Consider the following 10812-nt stretch of genomic DNA (forward strand, 5'->3'; position numbering starts at 1 on the left):
TGATGACGCAAACTTATCATTTAACAAGTACTACAGAAAATATAATACATGTTTGTCCTTTAAAGTCATTGGGAACACTTTTATATATTGTATAACATTAAACTGGTGTTATGTTAAACATATGTGTGTTGTTATTCGTATTATTATTATTATTTATTTATTTATTTATTTATTTTTTTATTCATTATTTGCTTGTTTTCGCCCCGTCCCTCTCGCACACAAGCCCCTCCCCTTTCGCAAGCCAATCTCGGTATTGGGGGCGTGGCCTGAATAAAACGGGTGCTGAGAGGGAGAACCCATCACAGAATCATGGAGAAGGTCCCTCTGCTCAGAAACGGCGATGATCCGCCAGAGAGGCGAGAGGAAAGCCCCGGCTCGGTGAGTGGCGGTGCGAAGGGGAGCGCGCTGGGTTTTACCGGAGCAGTGTGGAGGGTTTTAGGGCTGAATTCGGGGCGGGGTGAGCGGGCTGACGGGCCGGACTGCTTTGTCTGGGTGAGGGCTGGTGGACAGCAGCGGCTCGGAGGCTCGGAGGGGGGCTAGGGCAGAGGGGGATCTGCGCACTGTGTGTTTACCGGGACATTCCGTCCGGATTGTGTAAATGGGCTGGATTTAGAGCGGCTCTGTCTGAACAGAGAGGGCTGGCGGGCGGGGGTTATTATATTATATAAGCGCAATAACATGTACCGTTACCTTTATACCCGTTATTTCAGACAGACCCCCACCCACCCTGCCCAGCGCTGCTGCTGCTGCTGCTGTAACGGCCTCCAGTTTATCTATAGCTATAAATCTACCCAGCCTTACATTAAACAGTTATCCTGCTACTGACCTAGCCATATTGTGTTTGGATTCAATTACTAGCTAGCAATATGCTAATTATAACATAAGAAATATATATTTTTCTCTTAACTTGCTTTTAATTTGCTTTTTATCTTTACTTATATTAGAATTGATGTCAATGTATTGTTTTAAATGCAGCCGATTATTATATCAATACTATTATGATGTTTGTTGATTAAGATGATAAATTATATAATATATCGAGATTAGTTATGTCATATTACAGTTATTATAACACTGAAATTATAAAGGTTGGCCTGCCATTATAAAAATGTTTTATTGTTTTTGATAATATATTGTCAAAAATATTAATGTAATTTCATGACCATTTTTATGCCACTGATTTAATTTTAATACTTTAATAGTATAATAATGCATCTAAATATTTTTTTTAAAGAACATTGAAATTATAAGAAATAATATTTAAACATTGCAATCAGAACATCCGAAACAAAATAAACCATATAATAAAATAAAACAACCATTTTTAAATAAAGTCTATTTTTTATTTTTTAATATTTACTAATAATTAATATTAATATGCTCGTTTGAGGTTATGACCATATAATGCATTATAACTCGAGAACATAATCATTGTGAGAGTCCTAGCTTTATATATATTAATATTGATATTAATATTATTAGCATAAACTACTATTAGTGCCAGTGTTAGAATTATTAGCATATCATTGGTGGTGGTGTTATTTTGTTTTGCTGTTATTAAGGATCCTATGCATAAGCAGCCTATGGTGAGATTTATGCTGTGTTATCAGGCCTGTTTGCTTCTTCTGAGCCCGCTCAAACATTAATCCAGCTCAGATTGGATTAGGCTCAGTACAGTCACATCAGATGTGGCTGCCAGTTAGCAGAAAGTGATTTGATCCTTCATGAGTGAGGTTTAGAAATGTAGCATTTTATTTTTTCATTTTATAAGGGTTTTAGAAGAATTTCAGCCAAAGCTAACACCATTAACATCCAGTGCGCTAAATTGGAGTCTGTTAAAAAAGGACATTTCTACTCTAACCTTGTCTCAAGTTAAGCAGCCATATGGTTATGTAGGACACTTATATTCTCTCTCTCTCTTCAGGCATAAAGTCTGCATCATGTGATAGTGGATCAGAGGCGGCAGAATGGGGCTGCGGTTGGTGGACAAGGTAAGAAAATATATGCATATAGATGAATTACAGTTTAAGCAAAACAACCGTTGATCTATTGCATAACATTTGCATTTATGACATTTCTCTAACGCCTTTCTCTAGAACTCTACCCACTACACTACAGTACTACATTATACCAACCTCAGTGCACTGAACTTTGGGCAGGAACCCTGTTAAATGTTCTTTGGATGTATTTCAAAAAGTACAATTAAACAAAACCACTTGATTTATATTGTAATACAAAGAATCATATACATATATAATGCCATAAGTTGGTTTCGGCACACCATTATTTCTTTTTCCAGTTTTCTTTTTTAATGGGTAATGATAGCCTGCCTTCACTTTCTGTAATTGGCCTGAAAGTCCAACCCATCAAAAAAGTTGAGGGATTGGTTCAGTTTGGTTTGTACCATGGTCCACTTGAGCCAGACTGAGACCACGTCTTTTGAGTAAACCAGGTTTGTGGTTTGCACCTGCTTGCTTGTTTTGGACCAAACTGACAGTCTGAACCAAACAAGGTAGAATTAAAAATACCCTAAATAATGATTTGTCCTCTATTTGATTCTTTAGGCTGAATGCAGCTGTATTATGTTGTCCATATGACTGAGTGGGAGAGTCTAACAAACAGCAAGATTTGTGGGTGTTTCAGGGTTTGTGGTGACAAACGGTTTAGTTGGCAAGACTGGGCATCACTATGGCAACTTAAACTACCCCCGCATTAGTAGCAGTGCCGGTGTTGTTGGAGACAAGGAAGCGTATCTTAAATGCTAGTTCACTCTTTTGCAAGTGAGTTTTGGCTCTTTGTAATGCTCTGCAGAAAGTGAAATCTTTCGGTACTAGTGCAGCTAGCAATTCTACATGATATGTTGAACAGTGTGTAGAATAATTATTTACTCGTAAAAAACTCAAAATTAGGAGCCATGTATTGTAGTTTTTACAAGTTCTTTTTTTATTTTAGAGATCCACTATGCAATATTTACTAGTAATAATTGACACTATATATATTAACATAACCTTAGTATAATTCTGACTAGTCATATACCACCACTGATTTACATGAACTCTCAGTCTTTCTTATCTATAATCACATTGCTAGTAGAAATTATAATTTCAGACACTTACACTGTAATCCACATATCTGTAAATAAAGTCTGACTAGTTGAATTCTTATTCCAGATATCTTTTATTTGTTTTTCAAATATGTGCAGTTTTAGATCCCTATTGTGTAAAAACAGGGAGACATAGTGTGTTAGGACATTCAAAAAAAGATAAGACATACAGAAGATGGAAGATGCGAGCCTGCCTTTGTACTCCCTTAAAACATATGTATACCCCTTTTTAAGTAGGGTAGAACATTCTAGAATAATCTATAGCTGGTGCTATCATCTGCCTGCCTTATTCATATAACGTGCGATGAAGTCATCTCCGAGTCTAAGGTTTAAAGTTTAAAGATCCTTTCAACCTTCAGAACTTTCCATCTCCTCTTCTTCTGTAAATTGCTTCACACGTACAATTTAAGATGTTTATGCATTAAAACTATCAATGTCTTCTCATAATAGATTGTTTCTTTGTATAGCCTAGTGATGTATTAGTGATTTAAACACAGTAATGCTACTGTTGAGTTCAAACACTAGTAACCTTTATTTTATTTTGAAATATGGAATAAATCTCTTCTTCTTATTCACAGGGGCACCACAGCCAGCGGATGGCGATCTTTGGGGCGGTCTTTATCATCACGACCCTCCTCATCCTCTACAGTTCCAATACTGGCAACGATCTGTATGATTCCTTTAAAGTGGGGGTTTACCACGAAGCCATCAAAACCACAAACCTGAAGAAATGGGCTGGCAAAGAAGGCTATATCCCTGTTTTCAGCAACAAGGTAGGGGTCTAACGTACTGTAAATTATAAAATGTTAACATTACTGTTTTTAGTAACAGTACTGAGAACTGCATATATTTAGGTACTTGTCACTTGGTGACCCTGGAAATGTGTTTGTTTGTGTTTGTCAGAGCATGGCCCTGCATTGTCGCCAGTGTGCACTAGTGATGAGCTCTAGCCATGTGCTAAGCAGCCATGCTGGAGAGGAAATTGACCACTCCGAGTGTGTAATCCGCATGAATGATGCCCCTACCACTGGATTCGAGGCAGACGTGGGGAACCGGACCAGCCTGCGTGTCGTTGCCCACTCCAGCGTATTCCGGGTCATCCGCAAGCCGCAGGAATTCCTCAACCGCTCAGAAAACCTGTCCATCATATTCTGGGGCCCTCCTACCAAAATAGGGCGGGATGCTAAAGGGACACTATACAGACTGATCCAGCGTGTCAGCATGACCTATAGCAACCTTTCCATCTTCACCATCTCTCCAAGCAAGATGCGCAAGTTTGATGCGCTCTTTCAGAAGGAAACTGGTCGAGACAGGTAACATCAGATTCTGACCATCAATGATTGGGTTTAGCAACCACAGGCTAGGTAGGTTGTCCATTTTCTGGGATTAAGGTTAAGACCTGTTAGGTGTCAGATGTGTGCTTCTTCAGTTTTAGAGAAGAACATTTTAATTTGCATTATAATATATGAACAGACGTTGCATCCCACATGCCCTTCAGCAGCACAGGATGACATATTTACTCACCTAGAATGAAGGGGCAAATGTTACCTTATCAGTGTAGCAATGCTTAAATAGCAACCTGAGGTAAACTGGGGATGAGGCAGTGTAGTGCTTCTGTGGACTCCTTAAGTTTAATTCCATAGTGTGCATAATTTATCTACTGTATTATGAACTGCAAAACGATTAAACCATTCTATTGTAAGCCTTTAACCTAGCATTGATTCCCTTCTGTTTTGTGGCTAGCTTTTCTCTCAGGTTTACCAGTAGCTACCTCAGTATGTTGGAGAGAATACTTGGTATAAGCTGTTTGGCTAGTGTTAGCCTAAAGCCTAGCACAGATACCCACTTGCTTCCACAGGTTTAGCTTCCCCGCTTGCTAAATTAGAGGTACTGTACATTTCTAGTGATAATAAAACAGGAAAATCTACAGTGACAGAAGTGCTAGTCTCAGAAAGATGTCTAAAAGTGTCAATATAGACTCCTAAAGTGGGCATTGTATTTTATTATGCTGCAGCTTTAGGGATTTAGCTTTAAAGTTTCTGAAATAAAAACATTCCTGAAGTAGACTGCATGATTATCGTACTGAATGTCTGCTAATTTGTTTCTCTTCTAATTTTAGACAGAAGTCTCAATCCTGGCTTAGCACTGGCTGGTTTACCATGGTGATCTCTATTGAGATATGTGATAACATCAAGGTTTATGGGATGGTGCCGCCAAACTATTGTGGGTAAGAAAAATGTCCTTTTTGTAATTTTGAAGAGTTCATTAGTTTTTATTGATAGTTGTTTAGTTAGCAGAATTTGTTTTGTTGCAGAGTGTAGTTAGCAGAGTTATTACTACTTGTGTAGTTAGCATAGTTATTGCTACTTGTATAGTTAGCAGAGTTGTTGCTATTTGTGTAGTTAGCATAGTTATTGCTACTTGTGTAATTAGCGGAGATGTTGCCATTTGTGTAGTTAGCAGAGTTGTTGCTGTTTATGTAGTTAGTGAAATTACTGCTATTTGTGCAGCTAGTATAGTTGTTAATTATTTTAAAGCTAGCAGAGTTATTGCTATTTGTGTAGTTAAAAATTGTTCCTGTTGATAGGTATTCCTGGTTGTAAAGCAACAGAAAAAAGTAGAGATGTCAGAGAATAGCAGGAATGTAAGTGTAACAGGTAGATTAATCTGTAGTCCAGTTGGAACAAATTGAATGTCATGTTTTTAAGAGATTATCCTAAGGACGAAATCAAAACGGTCAGATGACCGTGTTTTCTGAGCAGCTTCTGCTTTTGAAGCCTGTATTCGTGTAGAGCTGATCTGCTAATGTTTCATGAGGTCATTCGAGGTGATACTGTAACGGAATAGCCGTTGAGATAACAGTAGGGGTTTCCTCCAAGAGCAGCCTGATAAGGGTAAATTAAAACAGTACTGAAATACATTCTAGAGATCATTAAGAATGAGCTTAATGGTTATTTAGTTAGCAGGACTGTCAAGTTTGATAATGTTCAGCAGTGTTGGGTTCAAGTGTGGAGTTCGCTTGAGTTCATTGGAATAGACAGTATTTTTGTGTGTAAAGGTCTTATCAGTCAGGGTAGGGTATTTATTATTTGAATAAATACCATTGAAAGTGTGACAAGGGAAGAAAGCCATGAGTATATTGAGGTACACTTTTTTAAAATAAAAGATGTTTTATCAAATGGTCCTTTGAGCAGTGCCTTACAAGAACCACTTTTCAAATTTTGCTCACCGAACAAAAAATGAAAATTAGAGATGCACCAATTTGAACAATTAAAAAAAGCTTAAAAAATATCCTAAAGGACTACAATATAAATTAAATCATCATTTTTAGACGAACGAAAAATATGTTAAAAAAATGTTCATGCTCTGAGTGTTCCAGTGGGCTAAGCGCTGCCACTATGATCAGGAGATTGCTGGTTTGAGAAAGCACAATTGGCCTTGCTCTCTCTGGATGGGAAGATAGTGTTCTTTCCCCTCATCACTTCCGCAGCACAAGGCTTCTGTGAGCTGGTGTATCGGAACCGAGTTGCTGCGTTTTCCTCCGAGTGCGCTGTGATGCTACTCGACAATGCTGCATCAGCAGCCATTCGAAAAAAGGCGGTGGCTGACTTCAAATGTATCGTAGGAGGCATGTGCTAGTCTTCGCCCTACTGGTGTTGGGGCATTACTAGTGATAGGGGGAGTACGTATGAGTGGGTTGGGTAATTGGCCGTTTAAATTGTGGAGAAAATGGGGAAAAAAAGGTTTCACTCTCTCATATCTCTAAATTAAACATTTGTATTTTGTAGCATCGGTCAAAATGACAATTTAAAGCACATTTATTTTTAGGAATGTATATCCAAGATAGCCAAGACAAAGAATGCATCCTGAGCAACAAAGGAACCTTTCTAGAGTGTGACATTTTAAAATCTGTGTTGTAGGAAGCACCCGCAGCCCAAACGCATGCCGTACCACTACTACAAACCCAGAGGTCCAGATGAGTGTGTGACGTACCTGCAGAACGAGAAGGGACGCAGAGGAAATCATCATCGCTTCATCACAGAGAAACAGGTGTTTGCTCGCTGGGCCAAGCTCTACAACATCACCTTCACACACCCTGCCTGGTGAAAAACCCATCTGACCCAGCCACCAGCCAAGTGAGGAACTGAGACAGCAGTCCAGGCTGTTGAGACTGAGCCAGTGCGGCTTTTGAAAGTGAGATTAATCTAAAAACAGCTGCTGACACACTGATCCGAAACGGCTGAGCCAACAAAAGTGAGCCACCAAGGATCCCAAAAGTGGAGTCCGTTAGAAAGAAGCTGCAGTAGGAAATCTTCAGGAAAGATCTTTACATTCTTGCCTTTTTGTTTAAAAGAATAAAAAGTAAATAGAATTTTTCAAATTAACCTAACTGAACAATCACACATTATTTAGGTTTGATTTCTGATGTTTCTAAACTAACTCCAGTCCCTAAATTGCGATGGGAATTAGTGAAGTTGATTCCACACATTAACGCTCTCAATTCTTACTCAATACCAGAAGTGAAAACTATCAAACCTTAATTTCAGACCTGGAGTCCTAAAAAATATTAAGTATATAACACACTGTTGCTAGAAATGGAATGAACACTGAGGCCTCATGATGATGTAGCTTACTGTGCTACCATCAGATCTTCAGGGACACAACATATCAGCTTATATACTCGACCATAGCAAGTCGATGTAATATCATATAAGAGACACTGTTCAATACAGCCAAAATACAGAGTGCCTGAATATGTGCCTTGTGTTTACATGATAATAACATGTTACTTAAATAATGTTTGCTCAATTACAGAAGTATACTGATATTCAGGTGCGATGAACCTGAGTGATCAATTTCCAATACTTATTTCTGATATTTTCGACAGGATAAATCTTTCAGTAGGATAAAAGTATTCTGGATATTGGTACAATTTGGTTTGGCTATGCTATCTTACACAATCAACTGCAAAATTTACAACCCCTAATCTCCTGTTGAAAAAGATCCTTCCACTAAAGAGCATAAGATCTATTCTAATTTACTCTGATGTGGTGCATCCAGACGATTGTTTTTATCATTGATGGTGGTAATTTTGCAAAAGATGCTAAAAGAAAGACACAGACAGGAGAATTAATTGTACAGTTTCCAAACCCCATATCAAATTCGGTTTTTAAATACAGCCGGTGTACGGGAGATTTGTGTGTTGTGGAATGTTATCCTGACAGGTGGGAGTGAACTTTTGAACGTTACTGTGTGGAATTGAGTTGAGAATTCATAGTTATCAAACCTCTCAAAGTAAGAATGCAGACATAGGATCTTTTTTAGTAAGCACTGAATGGAACTGCACTGTCTGACCTTTGATCAGTGTTCTGACTCGAGAAGTTTGAGAAGTTTGAGTTAACACCCAAATCCCAAATGAGTGGAATCAGAAAATCATCTTTTTGAGATTAACCGGTATTGTTTAGTCACAAAAAGCTTTGTTGATTATTCTGATGCATTTCACTGTATTTAAACTCAATTTCATGTTTGTTCGGTCAACAAAAGAGGTAAATTATGATTAAGGTTTTATGAGATATGAAGAATTTTGCAATAATCAGCAAAGCACGGCTGAGTAAACTTTTATTTTTTTTGTAAAAAAAAAAAAAACAGAAATTATTTAAATGTTATTTAAAAAAAAGAAGAAGATATTTTTAAATATATATTTGAAAATGCCCTTAACTGAAAATGTAAGAACTTAGCAGGCTTCAATAATCATATTCTCATATTCCTTCACCATAAACTAGTCCAGTTAACACACCTTTTGTGTACTTAGGGTAAAGTTTCACTTGTGAGCTTCATCCCAACACACTTGTGCCAATTTTCTACAGCTTCCCAAAAGCACAGCAACCTTACAATCACCGTACCAGACACTGTTCAGGCACAACTATGTGATCTTAGCCCTACTGTGCTCTTCAACTGAAGCAACCCTTATCATTTCAGTGGGGGTTTTGGAGAAGCAGAGACAGTGTGCTATAGACCACGCTTCCTGACAGCACCGGCTTTAAAGCGAGATAAAGCAGGTGCACACAATACGTAGTGTAGGCCAGCTATTAACAACTTGTTGCTGTTGTATCAAAACCTTTTAATTCCCTTTTTCAGACTGTTTTTGCACCGTTTGGAAAACTGTTGCTTAGACTGATCAAAAGAATTGGTCCAGAATTATTTGGTATAATTGGTATAAAGTCTTACAGTAAGACCTGAAAAATGTATTATTAATATTCTATTCTATTTTATAGATGGGATATTTTATATTTTATAAGGCTTGAAAATTCTTCAGTAAGATTTAATTATCAGAATAGAACCTGAAAAGATCTCTGGTAAAGTTAATGTTTAACTTTATCACCTGTAAAATCTGAAGCCTGTTAAATGCCATGTAAAATTACTATTTTAGAGTAAGTCTCTTGTAAAGTTAATCATTTAGGGTAGAACCTGTGAAATCTCCTGTAAAATGCCTATTGTAAAGTAAAGCCTCTACAATCGTAAAGCGCTTATTATAGAGTATATAAAGGCTCAAATAATTTCCTGTGTAGCTTCAAGTTCAGTGTAGGACCTAAATTAACTATACTAAAGTAAGGCCCATAAAGTCCCTCTCTGTAAATTTACTGTTTTAGCAGTAGGGCCTGTAAAGTTAGTATTTATGATTTACTTGTTATTGGCTGATTGACATATATAGAGTTGCAAGGTTTTCGTACAACAGCAGCGACAATACGCCTTCACTGTACACTTGTTTTGCCATCAACAACTCCCCCTAGTTATATCATTAACATGGAACTAAAACCTGACAAGACTCTAGAATTCTGTCTTATCAAGCATTTCTGAATTCTACAATCTAAATTTTTTTGTTGTTGTTGTTTTATTTTGTTTTGCTGTGCCGAGACTGTAATGGATGTTTGTTCCAGATCATCCTGAGAAAGGGGAGAAAGAATGGACATCTAAAAAAGCCAAATATGTGGATTAAGAGTGTTTCCTTCAAATACCAACATATACATTGTTGGAGTGGGTAAAAGCCTTAACTTGGGTTTGCAGTTCCAGATTTTCTTGTATAGTTCCAAAGGCTGCGACTGCCAGCACATTTAGTACATCGATCTTTTAGTTCAGTGCAGCACCTTTGTGCACTCGCCCTGATTGTTATATAGATATATTGCTCATATAGATATATTTAAATATATATAAATATATTATAGATCTATAAATGTCATTATGCTGTCACTTGCTTCAAGTTTTCTCATTGTATAAATGAGGCTGCTTACATGAACACACAAGTTGCTCCAGGCATGCTGTGAGTGGACTACTTTATTTTTGAATGGAGGTTGATAAAGACCTTTTTTTATGGTTCGTTTTCCAATGTGAATGTTAATTTGGATCTATAAACCTGGAGGATTTCCATGGATCTGATTCACTTTGAAATGTCTATCAGACATGATGCGGATGAATATGATTCTTTAGTTTTGCACTGGGGCTGAAAAAATAAGGCTGCTAACAAACAATGAAATCTTACCTTGCCAGGTAAGAAAACTGCATGCCTAAATTATTCCACCCTGGCCTTATGAAGTTGTTTAGTTCTATTTACCAGATTTTCTAACACTGTAACAGTATGTCTTGCACTGGGATGAATGGGAAAACAGTGGATTTGTTCTATACTGGATTTGTTCCAAACTATTAACCAATTA

At 37.5% G+C, this 10812-nt stretch overlaps 1 protein-coding gene across 1 annotated transcript; it reads left to right on the forward strand.

Moving 5' to 3' along the window:
• The first annotated feature begins 237 nt into the window (after positions 1-237).
• Positions 238-8749, forward strand: st6galnac6 (ST6 (alpha-N-acetyl-neuraminyl-2,3-beta-galactosyl-1,3)-N-acetylgalactosaminide alpha-2,6-sialyltransferase 6). The gene is made up of 6 exons (XM_007256548.4): positions 238-378; positions 1925-1991; positions 3682-3876; positions 4007-4416; positions 5223-5330; positions 7024-8749. The coding sequence occupies exons 2-6, from the start codon at positions 1968-1970 to the stop codon at positions 7208-7210; spliced, it is 924 nt and encodes a 307-aa protein (XP_007256610.1). The 5' UTR covers positions 238-378; positions 1925-1967; the 3' UTR covers positions 7211-8749.
• Positions 8750-10812: the final 2063 nt, after the last annotated feature.

This window comes from Astyanax mexicanus, chromosome 17 (genome assembly GCF_023375975.1).
Source record: "Astyanax mexicanus isolate ESR-SI-001 chromosome 17, AstMex3_surface, whole genome shotgun sequence".
In the NCBI taxonomy this organism is placed as follows: Eukaryota; Metazoa; Chordata; class Actinopteri; order Characiformes; family Acestrorhamphidae; genus Astyanax; species Astyanax mexicanus.

Coding starts and splice junctions, on each gene's coding strand:
- st6galnac6 (XM_007256548.4), top strand. CDS start 1,968: ATGGGGCTGCGGTTGGTGGACAAG. Junction 3,877..4,006: donor TCCCTGTTTTCAGCAACAAG/GTAGGGGTCTAA, acceptor TGTGTTTGTCAG/AGCATGGCCCTGCATTGTCG. Junction 5,331..7,023: donor GTGCCGCCAAACTATTGTGG/GTAAGAAAAATG, acceptor TCTGTGTTGTAG/GAAGCACCCGCAGCCCAAAC.